Source organism: Petaurus breviceps, unplaced genomic scaffold (assembly GCF_028583685.1).
Source record: "Petaurus breviceps papuanus isolate PSGF00001 unplaced genomic scaffold, PetGlider_PUasm1.0 140, whole genome shotgun sequence".
Classification (NCBI taxonomy): domain Eukaryota; kingdom Metazoa; phylum Chordata; class Mammalia; order Diprotodontia; family Petauridae; genus Petaurus; species Petaurus breviceps.
Window position 1 is genome coordinate 33,427,433 of NW_027185698.1, and position 24,181 is coordinate 33,451,613.

Genomic DNA, 24,181 nt, shown 5'->3' on the forward strand with positions numbered 1-24,181 from the left:
CCTCAGTCCTTGGCAGCTCAGGGGGCAGGTCTCAAAAGTCCAGGGCAATTCAAAGCGGCCACCAGCAATTCTCTTAGTCTCTCTCTCTCCACGAGGTGCTGCTTCCAAAAAAGATCTTCCGCCTCTCTCTAGTGTCTCTCCAAATCTACATCACCAGCTCCTCCCAGTTCAGGACTTTCTTTTCACATCAACAAGCCCATCCCACAGGTGGGATTAACAAACTCTGGGTTTTAACACAATCAATTTGAAAACCAAGCCAATACAGGGGAATCTTTAATTGCCATTACTATCACAATATCATAAACAGAGATAGACAAGGAAATTACACTATACTATAGAAGAGAATAGATAACAAACCAATAACAATATTAAACTTATATACTCCAAATGCCCTATAATCTAAATAAAGAAAAAAATTAGCTGAATTGCAAAAAGATATAGATAGTAAAACAGTAATGACAAGAAACTTTAATATCCCTCTCTCAGCAATGGACAAATCTAACAGAAAGACAACCAAAAGGGAAAATATCTAAGTGAAGAAATTGCTGCATAGTTGGTTGGTTATTGTCTTTCATTCTGGAAGAGAAGCAAAATGATATCACTATGCTAAAGTCAAATTTCAACATGTCTGACTATGGCTGATCAGACCAGTATGAGCTCGGAATACTCTACCAGAGGTTGGGCACAAATAGTCCATGAGAACATTTGTTCGAGTAAATGTGCACATCCTGTGTTTCCTTTGAACTACTTCAATTCCTCTTTGCTCAAAGAGCACAGCACATTTTCTGATGTGGGCATGCCATGCTTAGCAGTCCTGTTTAGTGTCTCCCATGTTACACAATCAATTCCAAAGTTTTTGAGAGAGACCTTGAAAGAGTCCTTGTATCAATTCCTCTAACCACAATGTGAACACTTGCCCTGTGTGAGTTCTCCATGAAATAGTCTTTTTGGCAAGCGTACGTTTTGCATTTGAACAACATGGCCAGCCCATCGGAGTTGTCCTCTCTGAAGCAGATTCTGAATGCTTGGTAATTTAGTTCGAGTAAGGATCTTGGTGATCCTGCCAGGTGATCTTTAGAATCTTCCTAAGACAATTCAAATGGCAGCAATTCAGTTGGCATGGTCCTAACATAAAGTCCAGGTTTCACAGTCATACAACAATGAGATCAGCACAACAGCTCTGTAGATCTTCAGTTTGGCAATCAGTCTAATACCTCTTCTCTCCCATACTTTCCTTTGGAGCCTCCCAAATACTGAACTACCTCTGGCAATGTGTGCGGCAACCTCATTATCAATGTGTACATCCCTGGAAAGTACACTGCCAAGGCTGTTGTATAAATTACAGCCAAAAGACTTACGGTATCTTCTGAATAGGAATGCTAAAGAATAATCAGTATTACAGAAACTTAAAAAGGCAGAAATAGTAAACATATCTTTTATAGAAAATAATGCAATAAATACAGTAATCAGTTCAGGAAGAACAAACAAAAGCTATAGACACGAATGGAAACAACAAATAAATCATAACTGGATGGTTCAAAGAACAAATCATAGAAACAATAATTATAATTAAGACAATAATAATAAAACAAAATACCAAAATTTCTGGGATATAGCAAAAACAGGCTTCAGAAGAAAAATTATATCCCTAACAAACATACATTAAGAAAATAGAAAGGGAGATTAACGAACTAAATATGCATTTTAAAAAATTAGAAACTGAGGAAGTGAATAGTCAATCCCAAATATGCACAAATGAAGATAGTGAAAAGTAAAGGAAAATAAAGCAAAACAAATTTCTGTCTTCAAAGAGTTTATAATCTACACCTAGGGGTGGGGAACCTGAGGCCTTGAGGCCACATGTGGCCTACTAGGTTCTTGGGTTTGGCCTTTTGACTGAGTCCAAGTTATACAGAACAAATTCTTTTATTAAGGGGATTTGTTCTGTGAAATTTGGATTCAGTCAAAGTCCCCCCCCCCCCCCCCCCCCTTGTAGACCTAGAGGGTCACATAGGGCTTTGAGGCTGCAGGTTCCCCGCTCCTGAAAAGCACAGAGATAGGAAAAAGTGGTATGTTCGTAGAACAGCAAGTAGGCCTGGATTGTAGAGTATGACATTGGGAGACTGGAAAGGTAAGAGGGGTCAGGTTGTAAAGAGACTAAAATATCTGAATTTATATTTGATCCAAAAGGGAACAAAAAGTTTATTAAGAAGCAGAGTAATATGATCAACTGTGCTTTAGGAAAATCACTTTCACAGTTCCATACAAAATGGATTGACTTGGGAAAAATCAAATAGTAGACTATTGCAATAGTCTAGGGCAAAGGTGTCAAATTCAGCCCTGCTAGGTACAGCCCAAACCAGATTAAAATGTTGCTGTTTGTCCTTTTAACAAAATAAATACAAATACAACACAAATAATGTTAATTGGTGGTTTTCTAAGTAAATATGCTACATGCAGGGATCTGTTTCTACTAGAGATTGTTATTACTGGTCTAGAGGAGAATTGATGAGGGCCAGAACCAGGGTTTGATTATTGAAAAAGGGATATATGTGAGATACACTGTAGAAATATTAAAAAAAAAAAAGTCAGTAAATAAATATTAAGTGCTACTATTTTTCCAGCACCATATTAAGTGCCTGGGATACAAGCAAAGGTAAAAGACAGTCTCTGCCCTCATAATAAGGCAATTCTCCCCACTTTACCCCTCCAACATCTGTGCAACCTACATCCCCTTCTGAACCAGGTCTTGGTCTCAGGACAGTTAGAATCTGGTAACTGAGTATACTAGCAGAAGCTGTGCAGGTGCCATTGGAAAAATCTATCTCCTCAATATAACCACTCTACTCCTCCCATACCACCTTATAGCAGGCATACCTTTGCCCACCTAGGGAGGAATGCAGTAGGAATTCTGCCTCTCCTTTCAGTCTTCGGTAAAGCAGAATGAGTTGCATGGGACTGATTACCAAGCACAGACAGATGCAGATGCCATTGCATTATTTTTCCTCTTAAAACTTGTTCCTCTACCAAACTTCCTTATTAGTATGAAGTCACCCAGGTTTACAACCTCGATGTCACCTTCTCACTCTCCATCACTTCACTTATCCAATCAGTTGCCAGAGATTATCAGATCTATCTCTAGCATCTCTGGCATCTGTTTCCTTTCCACTCTCATGACTACCACCCTAGTTCAGCCCTTCATCACTTCTCACTCAGACAACTGTAACTTCTCTCTATAGATAACACTATTTTACTTGGTGATCTCATCATTTCCCATAGATTCAATTATTATCTCTATGCTGATGATTCTCCCATCTATTTATTCAGTCCTAACCTCTATGCTGAGCTTGCATCCAACTGCCTATTGGACATCTAAAACTGGATATTCCACAAATATCTTTTCAAAAATAAGTTTGTACTGATGTCTTCTATTTCTTACATCATCATAGCTATCCCCAGTATTTTTCCCTCTCCCCCTCCTAGAGAGCCAATCCCATACAACAAATATATTTTCAAAGAGGAAAAAATATCAGTGTAACTGGTCATTACATTGAAAAAGTCCAAAACCATGTGCAATGTCTAACACCTGTGGACTCTCCACAAAGGGTGGGTGGGAGATGTCATCTTTAAAATTCTGTTACATTTACTGTTGATTTTTTGGTGTGTCATTCTTTCCATTTACATTGTGGTAATTACTATGTATATTGTTTTCTTGGTTCTGCTTACTTCACTCTGCCTCAGTTCCTATAGATTTTTCCATGCTTCTCTGTATACATCATAGACATAATTTGTAATAGCACAGTAACATTCCTTTATTTCTGTATGCCACAATTTGTTTAGCCACGGCCCAACTAATGGGCATCTACTCTGTTTCCAATTCTTTGCTATCACAAAAAGTGCTGTTATAAATATTTTGGTGTATGTGGGGATTTTTTTCTTATTGATAGGTTCTTTGGGGTATAAGTTCAGTAACTGAGTCTCTGTTCCAAAGAGTATAGACATCTTAGTCCCTTTATTTCCATAATTACAAACTATTTTCCAAAACGGCTGTACCATCACACTTCATCAACAATGTATTAGTGTGCCTGTTATTCCACAATCCCTCCAACACTGAGTACTGCCATTCTTTGATTATCTTTTAAAATCTGTGAGGTATAACTACAGGCTTGTTTTTCAACAATTTGCATTTCAATCAATCAACAAACACTTATTAAGTATCTACTATGTGCCAGGCACTATGCTAGCACAAGTATACAAAAAGAGGCAAAAGACAGTCCCTGTCCTCAAGGAACTTAAAATCTAATGGGGGAGACAACATGAAAACAAATATATAGCAAGCTATGTATATGACAAACAGGAAATAATTAACAGAGGGAAGGTATAGAATTAAAAGGATTTAGAAAAGACTTCCTCTAGAAAGTGGGATTTTACTTAGTACTTAAAGGAAGCCAGGGAGGTCAGTAGTTCAAGCAGAGGAAGGGAGAGTCTTCCAAGTATAAGGGACCACCAGAGAAAGTGCCGGTAGCTGAGAGATGAAGTGTCTTGTTCATGGAACAGCTAGGAGGCCAGGGTCACTGGGTAAAGAGTACATGTTGGGGAGTAAGATTAGAAAGGTAGGACTCGGTTATGAAGGACTTTGAATGCCAGACACAACAGATTAGAAAGCTTTTACACAGAAAAATTAATACACCTAGGACACAAAGGGAAGTGATCAAAAGAGAAAAAAGCTTTGTATCAGATTTCTCTGATAAGTGTTTGGTATCCAAGATATATACACATAAATACAGACACATGTACAGAGAGAGAGTGTATTTCATTTCCCTTCATATCCTACATGTATTCACTTTGTCTGTGCAAGTTTTCCAATCCGGGCAAAAGTCTTTAGTTTTTACCTTTGTAACATCTCTCACATATATTCACTTCTCCGACATTGCCACACCCTGGTGTAGGCCCCTATCGCCTGGACTATTGCAAACAGCCTGTTGCCCCACTCCCCAATCAATAAATTCTAATGGTTCCCTGTCTTCCCTAGGATTAAATATAAAAATAACTCCACGTACTCTATGATGCAGTGAAACTGGGCTCTGTGGTGTTTCTTTCATGCGACACTCCATCTCTCAACTCCAAGTATTTTCACTGGCTGTCCCTTATACCTGGAAATTCATCTGTGCCTCTTAGCTTCTCTGACTTCCTTCAAGTCTCAGCTAGTCCCACCTTTTTCAAAAGCCTTTACCAGTCCTCCTTAATCTTAGTGTCTTCCCTCTGAAACTACCCATAATTCATTCTGGATAGATCTTGTCTGTACATAGTTTGCATGTTTTCACCCCTATTAGAGCGTGAGTTAATTGAGAGCAGGGGCTTTTTATATCCCTAGAGCTCAGCCTAGTAGGCATTTCATAGAAGCTAGGTGACTAACAGGCATTTATAAGTAAGTAAATATACACATATTGGAGATATTTGTTTAAAAAAATTCCAGTAAGGATGCACAATAAAAAAAAATCAGAGGACACATATCTAGTTCAACCTATTCCAGAGAGGATCCTCCTTCCAATATCCCCAAAATGTAAGTATCTAAGCCTCTGCTTTAAGACCTCCAGTAAAGATGAAGTCCATTTCACCTTTCATTAGGATCATAGCATTATAAATCCCACTACTTATAGGAGGGTCCTCAAAGCCATCTAGCCAAGCCTTCTCATTAAAGAAACTGAAGCCCAAGTAAGCAGTTACCTGCCCAAGACCACAAGCATAGTGCATGTCAGAGACAATATTTTGAAGAACTATTTCCTTACATAGAGGCAAAGCCTGCCCCTCTCAGCAACCTGTACTCATCCCTCTAAATTATGACCTCTAGGGCCAAGCAGATCAAGTGTAATCCCTCTTTCACATGACAATCATTCTAATATTTGAAGATACCCATCCTGTCTCTGGTGTGGGGACAAAAGCCCCTTTCCCCTACTCATCTACCACCATCTTGGACTCAGATTGATATGATGCCAGTATTGGAAGGAAATTTGAGATCATCTTGGTGAGGTATCTAGGTGGTGTAGTGGATAGGGCGCTGGGCCTGGAATCAGAAGTCCATTGGGGGGGGGGGCGGCCCTCTCTGTGCCTCAGTTTCCCCATCTGTAAAATGGGGATAACATATGGCACCTACCTCCCAAGGTTTATCGTGAGGATAAAACGAAATATATGTAAAAACGCTTTACAAATCTTAATAAAGATAAGTAGTTACTGTTATTATCAATTAATATTTCTACGGCACTTTAAGGTTTATAAAGGACCTTCCCCACAACAGCCCTTGAAGGCAAGCAATGCTAGTACGGTGTCATCCTTGTACAGATGAGACACTGAGGCTTAGAAAGGTTAAATGTCTTGCCCCAGGTCCCCCGAGGAGTAAAACGTTCCTGGACCGATCAATCAATCAACAATCACGGAATAAGCTAAGCGCCAGCCTTCACGAATGTCTGCCTTGGGAGGAGCCTAGGTGATCACGGAGTGCACCCGCGTCATTCCACAGATGGGGTAAACTGAGTCCCAAGAGGTCTCACTGACTTTGACAGCAGGAGGACAACAGGGAGAAGCCCACAAGACCCACTACTCAGCGAGACTTACACAGCCGGGCCCCCCTCCCCCTCCTCCGTTGCCCTGGCAACTCACTCACCACTTCCCGGGCCCGGCTGGAAAAGTCCCCTTTGGGGCGGGGGCTCCTGCGAAACAGCTCATCCCGGGCGCCATCCGAGCCGCCACCGCCTCCGACCGCTACCCCCAGGGCCTTGTTCCGGGTCTTCACAGTCTTCACACTGGCCCGGAACAGTAGCGTGATATCAACCGCCATGGCGCCCCGTCTTCGCCGCCACCGTGTCCGCCAGGCCCCGCCCACTACGGAGACAGAGGGGGCTCCGTCCCACCGATCCGATCCTCCCCCGGCAACCGGTGTCAGGCAACCGAGGTTCCGCGCCCGTCCTAGCCGCCGGAAGTAGCGAGGCTGCCTGCGCGCTCCCGGGGAACGCTCTCCCTTCCCCCCACCCGCCCCTCGGGAGCGCGCACGTCACACCCCTCCCAGGTATCCGCGTTCCCTTCATCAGCTGGGCTGGGCATCCCGCGTCTAGAGGCGTGCGGAAGGGAGGGGCCTGGAAAGACTGGTCAAGATTGGTTAGAGATTGGCAAACTGAGGCCCAGAGAGGGAACGTGGCTGCTTAGTAGTCCCGGAGGGACAGGCGGATGCCGAAGTGGTGCTTAAGCCGCCTTGGGCGCGTTGGGGAAGCCTAAGGAGCTGTTAGATTGGGAGCTCCCTGAGGACAGGGCAGGCGCTTAATAATCGCTTAGGCTGACCCTATCTCGTTGTAAAATAATTAGAGGAAGGGCCAAATTTCAGTGAGAGTTTAGTGAAAACGAAAATGCTACTTCCCGCCCCCCCTCCACCCCCATCCACGTTCATGTATTCATCCCTCTGAAATCCAAGGGGCTTTTGAACACCAGGTTAAGGACTCCTGATCTAGCCCAACACCCACCTTTTTTTTTTTTTTTAAACAGAGGAGGAAACAGATTTGAACCCAGATTCAGAAGCCGTGATCTAGCCCAACCTTCCCCCTTTTTTACAGATGAGGAAACTGAGATCCAGATTGTATGCCAAGGTCAACTAGACTAGACCTCTATATTCTACAGGGGAAGAAACCTAAATCCAGAGGTTACGGAACCTACCTGAAGTCATACAGGAGATTATTCATTCACGTCCATGGGTGGGCCACTCTGCACAGGGGCAGACAATACAAAGACAAAAACAGAAACATGTAACTACTGCCTTCAAGAATCTTACATTCTAAAAGGGTAAATTGAAATAGCCTTAACTCCTAGTCTTAAGCTTTTTTTTTTTCTAATAAGGTTACTCCTTGAGGGTCTGGGAAATAGTGACATGGATGGAATGTGTAACAATAATCATAATCCTAAATATGACTCAGCATCCTCTGCTCCTGTTTCTGCCTTTTTCTCCACTCCCATCCCATCCCCCCTCGTAAAACCAGAAAGGCTGAGGGCCATTTAATTTTTTTTTCCATGCCATTTCAATGATATAAGAATTCATCTGCTAATAGCCAGGGTACTGGTAAGAAGTCTTTCCATATTTGGGTAGTTTGGCCCTCCAGGAAACAATTAATTGATAATAAACATAATTTATATAGGTTTGCAAAGCATTTATTAAGGTTTGCAAAGAACCCACAACAACCTTGTAAGGTAGGTGCTGTTGTTATCTCCGTTTGCCAGATGAGGAGCAGAGAGGTTAAATGTCTTGCCCAGCATATTGTATCTAAGTGACTGAGACAGAATTTTATCTCAAGGCTTCCTGACTCCAGGTCCAGCAGTCCCTCCTCTGCCCCACACAGCTGCCTTGGCTGCTTCATAAAAGCTGCAGAAGCTTGTAGTCTCCTGGAAATAGCCTTTGAGGCTGTAGAGTCACTTTTACCGTATAATGAGTCACTGAATTTGGTTTTCTGGGGAGGTTTTGTTCTACAGCATTTGGAATATTAGTAGATGCATTGTTGAATTTTAACCAATTCAATTAGTGTTATTCTGAAAAAAAAAATGTTAAAAAATAAAGCAAGACTTGGTATGTTAATTAGATACTCACTCAACAATAACTTAACCAAATATCTGCACTGTCCAAAGTTTATTTTATTTTGTTTTTAGGAACTTGGGTTCACTTTGGTTAGGAATTCAGAAAATTAGTGACTTTTTTCTAGTTTGGGATTTGGCCCAAGATTGAGGTATCACTGAAACATCAAGGGATGATGTGTTTCGTGACTTTCTAAAGCAAAATAGAGGAATAAATATTCATGTCAAAAACTTAAAACAACTGTTTAGAAATAGAAGAATATGAAAAACAATAGCAACAATACTATTTATGCCTCTGATGTTATTCAGGCGTGACCCCATTTGGGGTTTTCTTCTAAGAGTTACTGGAGTGGTTTGCCATTTCCTTCTCTCCAGCTCATTTTACAGATAAGGAAACTGAGTCAAAGAAGGTGAAGTGACTTGCCTAGGGTGACCCAGCTAGGAAGTGTCTAAGACCAGATTGGAACTCAAGAAGAGTCTTCCTGACTCTAGGCCAGGGACTCTATCCACTGCACCATCTGCCTCTCCTCTTACCTGGTCCAACCTGTTTCTCAAACCAGAGTAAGTATCTCGAGAGTCTTCCAAATGTTCCATGCCAACTCCCTAATAGGAGATGAGGACAAAAATAGTCCCTGCATCCATCAGCCTCTATCTTCTCACCCTGCTTTCCTCAAGACTTCTCTCTCCATCTCTTATTATCCCCATTATCATTAGGCTATCCAAAAGTATGCAAATTCTCCCAAAGCATTCAAATTGGAAAGGGAGACAGAAGAGGAAAATATATAAGTAAGTGCTGTAGCTAAGTAGTTATATGACCCTGGGCAAGTAATTCAATGTCTACCTCAGTTTCCTCCTCTGTAAAATGGGGAAATAACAATATCCAGCTCACAGGGTTGGTATGAAGAGCGTGTGAGATTGTAAAGCTCTTAGCACAGTGCCTGGTACACTCAATAAATGCTTGTTTCCTTTCTTCACATAGAATAGATATATTGTTGCCTTTGTGAAGTTTATAATCCAAATAGAGAGATAAGGCACAAACACATATAATTATAATTCCATACACTAACTGATAAGTGCATTGGAGATTTGCAAAGAGCAATGTGGATTTCAAGGGAGAACATCATTCATAATTAGAGATGGTGAGGATTTTGTGAAAGTACCAGTCTTTACTGAGTTTTCTTTATCTTAATTCTTCCCTTCATTCCCCAAAGATCAGTCTGTTCATCATCCAGTATTCCTTTTACCTGGCTCTGTAGGAAGTCTATATTTCCCTTAGTTCCCTTGTCTTAGCTGAATATTGGCAGGTAGGGACTTCTTCACAGCAGGTAAGAAAGCAGAGACAAATGCCTGGGAGATCTTCTTGAGGAACTAATTTCAGGTGTTGGAGAAGTAATCAATATTTCATTTCCATTCACCAACATTTAGCAGTAAATATGCTTTAAAAAAAAAGAATGGTTATCTGACAATTGCCACTTTAAAGTGAAAGCAGAGTATAATACACAAAACTCATATTTCTGTGAGTGATTTCTTGAAGGCTATAGCACAGCTGCCCAGTCCCAAAGATCATGGAGAAGGGTGCTAAATTAGAACTGCCTTCAGTGTTTTCCCCAGACCTCTGAATAAGTCTTCTCATCTCCACATAACCAGGATGTCCCACATTTGCAGAGGTCAGGAAGCATGATTTTGAGGCTGATCTTAGGACATTATATAAAATGCTAGCTATTAAATGGTAATTAGCTATTAATAATAATAATATTTAGATAGCACTTACTAGGTACCAGACACTGTGCTAAATGCTTTACAATTATTACCTCATTTGATCCTCACAATAACCCTGGAAAGTAGGTGCTATTATTATCCCTATTTTACAGATTAGTAAACTGAGGAAAACAGCAGTTAAATGACTTGCCCAGGGTCATACAGCTACTATCTCTCCAAGGTCAGATATGAACTTGGGTCTTCCTTGCTTCACAAGAGTTGGAGGCATTGTCTTCTCATTCCTTAGAAGCTGCAAAGTGAGCAAACCTTCCTTGCTTAGCTGTCAATTCTTTTTGTCACAACCTGCAGTCACAATGACCCACAAAGAATAACCATGAACTTCTGTCACCCATGTTTTCAACACTGAGCTATAGCGCATGTTTCTTCCCACATATCCAAAAAGTGCATATCCAGGTCCATGAGAAATACCCTAGTTTGGCACAGCTGGTATTTTCCATGATCATCTCTGTTACCTTGCCAATTTCTAGATCTTCCTTTTAAGTTAAGCATGATAGCCCATTTCACTAATAAATAAAACCATGTAAATAATAGTTTTAACCAAAATTAACAGGATAAGCAACAACTCTGGGAATAACTGTTAATCCATCTGACAGGCATCCATTTATGGTACTGGAAGGAATAACTTAAAAAGTGAAATTTCACTTTTCCCCTCATCCTTCATTCCCCTTGGAATTTTTGTGCAACTTCTTCCTAATAATCTGCCTTAGGAGTTTCACAAGTCACCTTATAAAAAGTCATGTACTAGTTGAGTCCATCAAAATGGCAGAAACCAACTACTTGATACAGAGTGGAAATTCTCCCAGAAAACTTCTGCATTGGTTTTTGGCATAATGCTTTGGTTTTCAATGCAAGTTTCCACCTTCTTTGGTTTTGACAGTGTCTTTTATAATTAAGATGTCTGAATCCTTTATATTGAGTTGGACGTCAGGACACTGAAGAAAATACTTTAGCTTGAACTTTTAAAGGATTTAATAGGAAAATACTTTTCCTACATCCTGTTTCAAGGGGAAAATGTGATTTTTAGAGGACATTTTATAGTTCACAACAGGATATTGAAGGGCATTTGGTTTTGCTTAGTTTGTTATGACTGTGTCTCCCCAAGCACAAAGTGGAGAATTTGTAATTATCTGAATTAATTCAATCAAGGTAAATAGTCATAGAATCACAGAGTTAGAAAGGGCATTCGGGAACATCTAGTCCAACCTCCTTATTTTACAGATGAGGAAACCAAGGGCCAAGAAAGTTAAGCGAATTGCACAATTTCACAAAATGTTAGTAAGAAGACTTGGAACCCAAGTCTCTTGACTCCTTCTTTAGTGCTCTTTTATAGTAAAATTGAGTCATTCTGATCATAAAACTGATCTGAGGATTCATGTTATCCAGTTTAGGAAGGGAATGGCAGGAGAGAGATAATGATTCCAGCAGTTATTTAACCATCTAGAAGTATCTTTAAGTCAGAGTAGTAGTGAGAGAAATCATAACCAGCTTTGTATTAGGTTTTACTTTATGGTATCTTTGTGGGGAAAGATATTTAAAGAATTCACCTTTAATTTTCTAGACAGAGCTTTAAAGTAAAAAAAAAAAACCACTCACATATAATATTACAATTCAACAAATTACATTCAACAAACATTGATCAACTACCTACCATCAATAAGGCCCTGTGCTAAGCATTGTAGAGATAAAGATGGAAAAGAGACAAGAACTCTAGGATTTTATAGTAAAATGGGAGAGACAAAACAATTTATTGCCACAATACAATTTATTGGAGAGGTATGGAGTCATATGAGATGTCTTCAGGAACCAGCCATGGCCTGGGGGAAGTATTTTGTAATCTTGCCACCAAGAGGACATCCATCCCCATCCCCACAGTTTCCATTAGCTTTTCATCCCTTCAGAGACTGGTGAACATAGGCAGAGCCCAAATGCCTAAGTTCATAAGTTTTATTGGAAGGATCTAACTTAACAGCTGTAATGTCCAACTCAACCCAGAGTAATAACTACGCAGCAGATCTGCGCAACTTAACCGACCAGACACAAGATATTCAATCTTTCAGTGAATGTGTGTTCTCATCAATTTGGATATTCCTTCCAATGATGCAGATCCCAGTCTCTCTGTGCCTGCCCACTCTGGGTGGTTCCTGTCTGTGTCTTTCCTTAAGTTCAGCACAGGGGTCTACCTTCTTCTTCTCCTCTCCTCCTCCTCCTTCTCTTTCTCCTCCTCCTCCTCTCCTGCTCCTCCTTCTCCTCCTCTTCCTCCATCTCTACCTCCTCCTCAGAGGAAACTAATAGAGCCTATGAGCTGTTCATTGGGTATTCCTCCATCTTACTGTATATCCAGCTCATCTTCTCACATATGATTTAAAAAAAAAATACTGCACAATAATAAAGATAAAGACCAAAAAAAGGAAAGACTTTAAAGCAAGCCCTTTGGAAATCCCTTAGGAAAAGGAGAATAAAATAAATTAGGGATAGTCAATAGCTATTTGGAAAAGAGAAAAATGAGATCTTATTATTGTTCCCTTTTGGTCATTGCAGTAACTTTCCATTTAGAAGTGAATGTAGTAGGTACTAGATCTTAAGACTACATCATTTCTTCATTGGCACAATGATGAAATATAGATCTTAAAGTCTAAAAGCGTTTTTTTCTTCTTAAGTTGTAAAGATATGAATTTTTTCCTGCTGCCACATTAGACAATGAATGAATGTACATTAAGTATAAAAAAGAGTCCAACTTTGCAATAAATTTTTTCTTCTCTTTTTTTTTTAACTTTGGATCAATATTTGAAAATAAAGGAAACATTTATATATTAATCGGCCACAGTGGTTTGGTTTTATTTCTTAGAAGATGTCTCTAGGAACTGGAAATATTTACTCTGGAGGAGAGAAGATTTAAGGGATGAATGTAATAATGGTCTTCAAGTATATGAAGGGTCCCTATCCAAACAATGAAGACCAGCTGTTCTCCATTGCTTTTTTGGACAGAACAAGAGGAAATGAGCTTACACTGAAGCATGAGGGATTTAGGTTAAACGTTAAGAAGAATTTCCTGAATGTGGGTGTGGTTAGATACTAGAGTTTGTTACCAAGGGTGATTATGGAATCATTTTATGTGGAGGTGTTTAAAAACAGGAGACTTTCTCATTCATCTGGAATGGTTTCCGCGGGGGCACCCATTGGAGGCACTGTAGTAGTTTAAGCAGGCACACTGCCTAAAGGCAGGGGGCTAGTCTAAGTGGACTTTCAAATTCCTTCCAGGTCTGAGGTTTTGAGATTTTAATAGATTGTTTTAAGATGGACAAATAATTGCCTGGCTAAAATTACATTTTGAGTTTATAATTGGAATAAATAGAAAACATAAAATTAGCTAAGTGGACACCTCTGAAGAATTGTAGTTTTGAATTCCATGAATGCCAAAACCTCTCTAAAATTTATTAAGAATTTCTCTTTAGGAATGTGTCAGCCACAAACATATTTAATAAGATTTGCAATTCACTCATAATTAATGTATTTTAGTAGATATTTTTGAACCTTTACTGATAATGTGTTTTCACCATTTTTTTGTGCTTCTTAGGAATAAGACAAATAAGCACAGTAGAATTCTAAAATTAATAATTCTGTCACCATTCTTTTCAGAATACTCAGAGGACTGATTTTTCCAGGTGAGATAACTATTTCTAGGTATTTATTTAGGTATTTTGAGATCTTGGCTTGGTAGTACAATTTGCCCTTGAAGGGATAAATACATTGCCTATACGAATTCATGTCTTGCTGTGAAAAATTAATACTGACCAATTCTGTAATCATTTTTAAATATAAAAATAAAAAGTTCAGTGTATATAGAAAGTGTTATATTTCAATGGCTTAAATTCTTTATAATTTTCTTAGTCTAGCTCTGAAAACAGTAATCAAGTTGACACTATCAAAAAGCCACTCCTGTATATGTGTTGTATTCCCCATTAGAATATAAGCTTCTTGAGAGTAGCAGTTAATACTTATATATGTAGCACTTAGTAATCACTCAAATATGTTTCTATTGAATTCCTTTCCATTATAAATTAGTAACAGTTTAAACATACTCAACCAAGAAAAAAATAAAATTAAAATTATTTGCAGTTTGATAAAAAAAAATACATTTAACAAAATTATGATAACTTATTACTTAGGGTCTCCTTATCTCTTTTTTCCATCTCTGTACTTTAAAAATTTCATTGCTATTTTATATAGCCACAGCAAAACTGTATACTATGCTTTTAATTCTGTTTTCTTTGTTCTGTATCACTTTATGTAAGTTTTTCCATATTTCTTTAACTTCTTCCTACATTATGATCCTATAAATTTTTTTTTTGCTGGCAAGGAAGAAAAATGCTGTCTCTTCATGCTATATGAGCCTTCTGCAATCTAGTGATAGAGTGACAAAGTAAGGGACAGATTATGTCAAATCACACATTGTATTATAACATCTACTTTATTAATTCTACTTTGAGCTACAGTCATGAATATTTTCATATTGTGCTATTCTCCACTTTTTGTGACATTATCATCTTCTCCATGACCTCTCTACTTCTTATTCTCCTATAACTGTGCAGAAATTTTTAGGGGAGCTGCTCCTGGAACCTGAAGACTAACGATAAGGTGTGAAAATCTTCCTTCACTCTCAATTTTGGTCCTTTCTTACTTCCCTATTTTGTCTATAACGTTACCTTTTATGTCATTTATGTATCTATTTGGTGCTTGGTCTAAGCCTAATATCTGCAAGGCTGTTTTCAAGTTTTCCCATAACTTCTCATAAAACCTAGTAGTTGGAGTGTGGATTTATTAAACAGGTCCTATGTTCATATCTTTCTATATGTTTATCTGATCTGTTCTACGGATAAACTTTACTATCTTTTAATAAAACAGTACCAAGTAGTTTTGAGGATTACTGCTTCCTAGTATAGTTTGAAATCTTATACTGGTAAGTCCCATTCCTTGCCACTTTTTTTCATTATATCCTATGAGATTCTTGAGATTCCTGAAATTTTCAAGATGAATTTCATTATTATTTTTTCCTCTCTCTGTAAAGTAATCCTTTGGTGGTTTGATTTGTATGGTGCTGAAAAACAGATTTAGATAGTGTTGTCTTTTTTATCATACTGGTAATTACATGCAATTAATATTTCCACTTATGTAGATCTTTATTTCTGTAAAGTTTGTTTTGTAGTTGTTTTCATATAGTTCTTGTCTGTGCCTTGGTAGGTGGACTTCTAAGTATTTGGTTTTTTTTTCATTATTTTGAATTTAATCTCTCTATCTCTTCAAGTCAGGGTTTGTTGGTAATATATACATAAGGCATGGTGATTTGTGTGGTTTAATTTATATCCTGCTACTTTATTATACTTATTGTTTCTTTCGATTTTTTTAGTTGACTAACTAGGTTTCTCTAAGTACACCACCACATCACCTACAAAAAGCAACAATTGAATTTCCTCTTTGCCCATGCTTATTCACTCAATTTCTCAGGTGGCTAAGTGGTGCAGTGAATAGAGCACTGGCCCTGGAGTCAGGAAGACCTGAGTTCAAATATGGCCTCAGACACTTAACACAAAAGCTAGCCATGTGACCTTGTACAAGCCACTTAACCCCAATTGTCCTCCAAAAAGCAAAAACAAAAAAAACCTTAAAAAAAAATTGCTCAATTTCTTATCACTAAAACTAGAACATAAACATACTTGTTTTACCTCTTATTCTATAGGAAAGATTTCTAGTTTATCTCAGTTATATATAATGCTGGATTTTAGTTTTAGATAGATACTAGTTATTAAATTAAGGAAAGGTCCATTTACTCCTGTTTTTTAAAAACAAAAAATAGCTTTCATTTTTTGTCAAAAGCTTTTATGCATTGATATAGTTATGTGATTTTGATTGTTTTTATTATTAATATGGACTATCATTTCTATGATTTTCCTAATATTAAAACATTCTTATATTATTGGCTTAAATGTAAACTAGTCATAGTGTATGGGAAAGGTAAAAGTGTGGTTTCTCAGAGACTATCTGCTAAAGTAAGTTCTTAAGCCTTAGGCCTAAGTTTCCATTTTCTAGAAATTATGTGACTTTGAAACTTTAGAAATCTTTCTGTATAGTTGCTCTATTCTAGTCAGCCCTTCTCACCCAGCTTACTATAAAAGAGTTAAGTTTCTATAGAACTGCTAGTATTGCTTAACAAGATTACTGATAAAAAATGCCAGTCGGTAGCCTTGGGAAGAGTTGAGGCAGTAACCTTGGGAAGAAGTTAAGTCCCTAGTTCCCAGAAAACTCCTAGATAATACTAAAATGAAATAATGTAGAATGGAAAGAGCTGGCAGCAGCAGGTGGATTTGACCAATCAGGAAACAGACAGTGGCCTTGGGGCACTCAGGCCCAGATAAGGGTGTATCTAGGTTATATTGAAAGGGGATTCAGTATTCTGAGGTTGTACCGCACTTGTATAATGGACCTAATGTATTATGTATATTATCTAACAAAATTAGAGTCTCATTAGTAATAATTATTATTAGTAATTATGTGTATTATTAATAATTACATATTACAAAATTATAAAAATAATTAAAAATATTAATAATTATTAGTAATAATTATGTTAATGTTTGGGAAGGGCATGTAACCCTTGCTTATTTAACCCAGCTTTAGCTTCTGTACGGTGGCCTCCTCTCCTGGGCATTATTCCAGTGACTGGACTGCCCACTTCTCGCGAGATTCTAATAAAACTTCCTATCTTCACTTTGAGGTCTCCGAGTAGTCAATTTGGGGTATCTCTGTACCCCATACAGTTTGGGGGCTCGTCCAGGATCACGTGACTCGGTGGGAAACTGCCACCACCCCTATTTGGAGGCAGGTGCCCGCAGGACACTTTGTTCCTGTGGCCTCCAAAACAGGGTGGTGTTTCTCCTCCTCACCAAGCAAAGCGTCCGAAGTGGAGAACCTCAGTGAAAGGGAAAAGAGGAAAAGTGAAAGTGATGGATCTGAAGCTCCGTGGATGGTGAGTTGATTGAGCTCAGCAGTCGGAGAACTACACTAGTGTGGCCTTCAGCTAAGAGAGTACCAAGTCAACCTCAAGAGTCTAGGAGCCCATTAGCTGGGTCAAGGGAGACCTAAGAGGAAGAGCCTTGCAAATTTGTGTAGAGAGAAGGACTGCAGGCTCCAAGGGAAGGACTCATTGAGAAGCTGTCGGGTGACTGCAGGCAGGCAGGCGACCTCCTGCTGGAGGGAGAGGAAGGGCCTCTCTCGTGAGAATGGGGAAAGCGCAGTCCAAACCCCAAGGAAATTTGGAGCGATATCAGGAAGTTCCAGCTGATAGTCCCTTAGGAAATAGATTACAAAATTGGAATGAATTGCCAAATTATAAAGGGAAGGATAAGAAAAAAAAAGTGATCAAGAGAAACTGGCTTGTATATTCGTTCTTTATGTTTCTGTGTAAAGTGTCTGTCTGTGCAATTAACAGTCTCTGTGTGTTCAAGGGCAGAAAGAAAGGATGGGCCAGTTTCGCCATACACTTGCAGATCTGCGCCTAGGTTATCTTAAAGCAAGTCTTACCTGGCTTCCATTAGCATCTATTTGGAGGCCAAGCAAATATGTGATTTGTGCCAAGGATTTCTGACAATCATCTGTGAGCTTTTGGAACTTTCCTGTCAGTTTCTTTATCTGTTCTGTTTTTGTGTTGCTATGTGAATGAGTGTGAGTGAGTAATCTAACACCCTGTAAGGTTTAAACTGCAGCTGGACTGCTGAACATTTCTTTGGAATGCTGTTATCTCTTTCCCTCTTCCGTTCTCCCGCTGCTGAATGCAGGCTGGAGTGACAGAGAAAGAGAGGCAAATATTGTTTTGTTTAGGTTACATGATGGTAAATGCAAGTCAAAGAGTGTAGGAGAAGTGTCAGGTCAGAATTAGAAAGAAATAAGGTATGTGTGGTTTTAAAGGGGCTTTAATCAAAGTCCAACAGAAGGATGAGTAGACAGTAGGAAAAGCAAGAAAGTTTAAGCATGGATAGGAAGTTGAGATAGGTATAAGTTATTTGCTTTTGGAAGGTATGAACAGAAGTTTTAAGATTTTTCAAAGTTTGAAAATCTCTTCCTCTTCATTCCACTCTGGTCAAGTGGAGTGAGGAGAAGGCTATAAGAAAGGGAGGTAATCTTCTCCCCTCAGATCAAAGAGGCAGGCAGATGAACATTTAACTATTTCCTGCTTCCCCTATAAGAGGAAAGCTTTGTGTATCAGAATGCAACTGAAAGGCAATTGAATACATTCTGGTCATTTTTGAAGAGTGTCACTCCTGATTCAATGCTAAAGATATATGGTATTTGGCACTGAGGTAAATTAGGAAAATACATAGATCTGTAAAAGAGACACCTCAGGGGTGAAGCTTTGAGCTCTCCAGTATAGAAGGGGACACCAGGGTCCCACTCACTAGACTGGCAAATTCAAAGCTCTCATTTTCAAAGAAGTTCTAAGGAGTGGACACATAAGTGAAATTTATAGGAGTAAAAGTTAGAACATCTAAGAGTACTGAAGAATAGTAGGGAATCTGAGTTACCCTCCCCCACTTGAAAGCTATATCGAAGGGGCCCTACTGGCAACAGCCCTGGGCCCCTGGGTACCCTAAAGCCCCCACCTCTAGGAATGCAGATGACCCTCTTCCTTTTCAAACACCTGGGTCCACAACCAGATTCTGCAACTGTGGGGAGAGGAGAAAAGCCTCTGCACTTGGTAAGCCTAATTTTCTATCAATAATTTTTGTATGTGATGATTTGGAAATGCAATTAATGTCATTGTGTTATTATGGTATCTTTAAATTGTAAAATCTTCTTATACTATAAAAATTGAATGACCATTGTGAGCCAGAAATGGTGTTAAAGCAGTTTTCAATATGAATTTTGTTGAAACTAAAAGATGAAAAAAAAGTTGTGTAAAACCAGCTATGTTACTTCATCAATTCTGTTAACCCTATTTTATAAAGTTTATTTCATTTGAATTGGATTTTTATGTTACAGAATCTGATAATGTAAAGCTGTTATATTTGGGATACAAACAGGTAATAGTAGTAATAATAAACTTTTTGGAAGATATGAATATGAAGGGGTAATTGTAATAGTAAGGAAAGAAATAAATTTGTGGATATATATATATTTCCTTTCTGAGGACCAAGAACTTAGAAATATATAGTTACATGATCAAAAGGTACATATTGTTATTTGGCATTAAGAAAGTGATTCACTGTATGTTACTGTTCAGTAAGGGGATGGTGGTGGAATCCACATCCTAGGGATTTTTATGGGACTGATAAAATTGTAAAGGTGCTTGGTACAATGCCTGATACAAAACAACAGTGCTATTTGAGTATAAATTGTGTAAGCTAAAAATTAATTGTTTCATGTTTGTTAATCTTATGTGGAATTTTCCTTAAGTGTGAATTTTATGCCAATGGTAATGGGATGAATGATTTTCTGTGCAAAGCAATTTGGAAATGACTAAATTAAGATCACCAGATTGGTAATTACTTGATTTTGGTTTCAAAGTCTAAACTTAGATATATGATACTTATTTATGATATTGTTACTGGTAAACAGTTGTATTAAAAGAAAGTTTCAGTTAAGATTGTTTAAATTTGTAAGATTGTTAACCAAGCTATTTGGAGTTATTGCATAAATCAAATGTTTACAAAAGTATGCTTGTGAAAGGTAATTATGTGAAGAAAAGACCTGTTAAACCTCCTTGTATAAATTTTGTTAATTATTTGGGAAAGATTTTATGACCAGAGAATTTAGGAATTTTATAGTAGTTAATGATATCAGGATAAACTCTTTTTGAAAAAGGAAAATATTCTTATGAAGAAATGTTTTATAAGATCTTTGGTATGAGATGATGGGGAACAGATTAGCAGACAAGAAAGTTAAGGAGGCTGCCCTGTCCATAGAATCTATGAAGATGTTAAGACAAAAGCAATACTTGTGTTCATAGAAGCTGAAAGGAAAAATTTAATTAAGTTTGGGAAGACTGAAATTGAGCAAGGCCATTGGGTATTGCTTGATGGGAGGGAAATGGTCAATCAACAAATCTGTGAAGTGTCTTATATGCTAGGAAGTAAACAAAAGGGTATTAAGAAAGCAGTGTGAGTATCCTGACAGGAAGGCTAAGAGAAACAGACCCTGAGATTTAGAGTGGTGTTTATGGGTTCCAGAATAGTGAAGTAGTTTCAGAAGTTTTATGGGAAAGACTGAGAACAAAATGAGAGAGACAAGGAAAATATTATAATCCAGGATGGGGAAGCAATCTTATTAGTCCTGGAAAAGGAAGCAGGGAGAGGGGGACAGCAGGTAGAAAAGTCTACCAATTAGTATTGGATATTATTTGTAGTGAATTGTTTATAATCAGAATGATTTGATGAAACTGTGGGAATTTGTTTTAATGCTAAAATCTAAAATTGTTAATTGATTACTGTATGTGGAAAGGAAGAGACTGGATGAAAACTTTATTTTGACTAGTTCTGCTCATTCAGAACAGTCCTTCTGCTACTGTATGATGTTGTAAAACTGCCAAAGTCCCCAGAAATTATCTCTGTTAGGCAAGGTCATTTAGCCTGGGAAAGTAAGCTTGTTTTAGTTATGAAGCTCCTAAACAATAAATTTGACTTGCTGAGAAGTAGCAAGTCTATGTACAAAAGAGTAAAAAGGATCTCTAACAATTGGCTTTACCAGGACGAGTTCAAAAATTGTGAAGGGAAAGATGTTAAAGGGAATCCCTTATATATGTGAGTCCTGGTAAATCTTTGTGGTATATTGCAACTTAATGAGAGTAAATTGATGTTAAGGTAAAAAGATTTTGGGACTATAGTGCATGTGGATGCTTTGTCCCATCAGGTCCCTATTTTTCATCTTTATGGCAATCCAATGGAAAGTTAGCCATAAGGAAAATTACGAAATCTTGTTGTTTTAAGGACATTCTTCCAGAATATTTTTGAGAATAATTAGATACATAATTAATTGGCTTGTGAGGTAGATATTAACTTCTTTGTTTATTTACTCTAGGATTCCAGTACAGAACAGTTAGTAGTAGAGATCAAAGGATTGAGAAGATAATTGAAGGTTTGATTGGAAATATGGAAGGCAGAAAGATTTGTAACTTGGATTTTATAATTAATAGCTCAATCATATTTGAGAAGAAAAGGAAATAAGGATACAAATGCAATACTGAATCATTATCCCATGGACTGAGATTGGGATTATAAAGTTACTGTAGAAAAGTTATATCTGTGTATATGTAATGGGGTCCCAGTGTATTTCAAAGTGTAATTAGGTATTAATGCAACTGACTGAATTAATTGCTGGGATTAAATCAGAGATTTTTAGTTGAGAGAAAAGAAATTTTAGTGTGAGATCAGATTAAGCATAGTTCCAGGAAGTTAGTGAAGCTTGGGAAGTAGATGCAAATCTATTAGAGCAATAATTTATAATCCTGATGGGAGATTTGATTTTTATGAACAAGAATAAATATAGAAATGAATACAGGTTATTTGAGGCTCACTTTAGAGATGTTCCTTAACTAATGTGAGATTATAATCATATCTTAGACTGATTGTTAGAGCTTATTATTTAAGATTTGATGGGACTGTTAATTGACTATTCCTCTGAGTCTAACTACAGGTATGGATATTAAGAAAGGCTATCAAAGTTATCTGAGCCACTGATCCATGAGGCCAGACCCTATGAGGTAAAAGTATGGAAGGCCTGTGAAGTATGCGTATGGAAGGTCAGGAGAATGACTGTTCCGCATGAGCGCTGAGATAGGATTCTCCTGACTCGACCCTCCTAGTGACACCTGGCAGACTCTGAGCTTGGCTCAATGCAGATTGCAGCTTGGTATACATTTTTCCTGGAATTGACATTCTGAAGTTGGGGAAATATGGCCCCCTGATTACAGTTTTGTCCCCATTCTTGGCGGCAAGTTTCAATAATCGAAAGTTTTGAAAACACAACAACAAATCTATTAAATACTTGATTCTAGAACATCTTAAGTTACTATAAGATAAAGCTATTAGACTTCAGATTTAGCATAGGTATTCCTGTATAAGTCAGGGTCCTTCAGTTCTTTGCAATAATGTGAGGACAAGTAGGTCAAGGATTTGTGGGAATATTATTCTGTTATTTAGTTAGTATCATACTTGTCTCAGCTTTCTCATAGTTAGCTAATATTAAAAGGAGGATAGTTTTTGTACTTAGCAAAATTTTAATTGTTGTAATTGTTAGCAAAATGTAAATCCCTTGGTGAAATCTCATCCTTCTGGTGGAGGAATTAATAATGGATTAATGCAAAAATATAAGACACTGGTTTTAATGTATGACCATGACAATTGACCAAGACTCCAATTTTAATTTTGTAAGAATGATAAGGGTTCAGGATGGGCAATTTAAATTGGTTTTAAGGTTCTTTTTGTAGGAAAGTGAATGAAAGAAGGCAGAAGAGAAAGAGCCTGTAATGCAATGATGAGGATGGATGGATTGAAAACAACCAGAGGACTTCCATCAGATGGTGTAACCCCTTTCAGACAACAATGTGAAAAGAGACTTTTGGACTTTGTAAGGGACAATTGTTTGTTATTGTTTTCTTTTGAATCCCTGTATCTGCACTCATGAAAGGGACTGCCCCCCTTGTATGTTGTCAGTGCAACAATATATATTTTTATTGCTTCCTTGTATTTTGTAACTAAGCTCAGTATTGTTTCCCCATATTGCTAAAATGATAAGATTAGACACAAAACCTCTGGAGGGGGTCAGGTTGATGGTGGTATGGAATAAAAGATGGGTACCTGTACCCACAATTACTCAAGATGAAGTAGGACCAACCAGAGACTTAGAAAACCAATGTGAGGCCATGCTCAAGATGTTTGAAGAAAAAGAGTGTGAGAGAATGTTAAATTGTTTTAGTGAGAAACTACAGTAGGATAAAAGAGAGGAGGGATTGTATGGAAAAGGTAAAAGTGTGGTTTCTCAGAGACTATCTGCTAAAGTAAGTAAGTCCTTAGTCTTTAGGCCTAAGTTTCCATTTTCTAGAAATTATGTGACTTTGAAACTTTAGAAATTTTTCTGTATAGTAATTCTCTTAAGAATATCAAAACATAGAAAACTACTGCCAGGCAATTTGTCTTATTTATTCCCTTGATGATTCTTGAAGAAATTAGAATTCTGAGGGAACACATCTTTTCTTTCTCCCATATTAGAATGTAAATACTTCCTGCTTGTGTTTTCCCTTTGAATTGCTCAGATATGCTTAGCATTTTATGTGTCTCATGATTCATGTTTGCATTTCAAAGTTTCTATTCAGTTCTGATATTTTCATCAGAAATGTTTGTAAGTTTTCTACTTCATGTCATCCATTTTCCCCTTATTGGATTATACACAATTTTGCAGAGTAAGTTATTCTTGGTTACAAGTCTTTTTCTTTTTCTTTCTGAAAGAATATATTCCAGAATTTCTCCTATTCATAGTTCTCATGTCTTTTGTGATCCTGACTGTGACTTCTTGAACCCTTTCTTTTTGGCTACTTGTCATATTTGACTTTCAAGGTCTGAATTTTAACCATTGTGTTTCTATGAGTTTCCATTTTAGAGTTTCTTTTAGAAGGTTACTGGTGGATTCCTTCTGTTTTCACATTATCCTCTAGTTCTTATTGATTTTTGACACTTCCAAACATGATTTATTGAAATTGGTTCTAGGCTTTTTGGTTTGGTCATGGTTTTCAAGTAACATGAGTCTTAGATTA

At 37.8% G+C, this 24,181-nt stretch overlaps 2 protein-coding genes across 2 annotated transcripts in view; both read right to left on the bottom strand.

Moving 5' to 3' along the window:
• The window catches only part of STX18 (syntaxin 18), a 132,277-nt gene extending 125,281 nt beyond the window's left edge, over positions 1-6,996 (bottom strand). Inside the window, exon 1 of the mRNA XM_069069938.1 lies at positions 6,662-6,996. Coding sequence (XP_068926039.1) covers positions 6,662-6,835 — 174 coding nt within the window. The 5' untranslated portion in view covers positions 6,836-6,996. The remainder of the gene's footprint in view (positions 1-6,661) is intronic.
• Positions 1-24,181, bottom strand: part of TMEM128 (transmembrane protein 128) — a 480,334-nt gene that overhangs the window by 304,110 nt on the left and 152,043 nt on the right. The gene's annotated exons all lie outside the window — the stretch shown is intronic.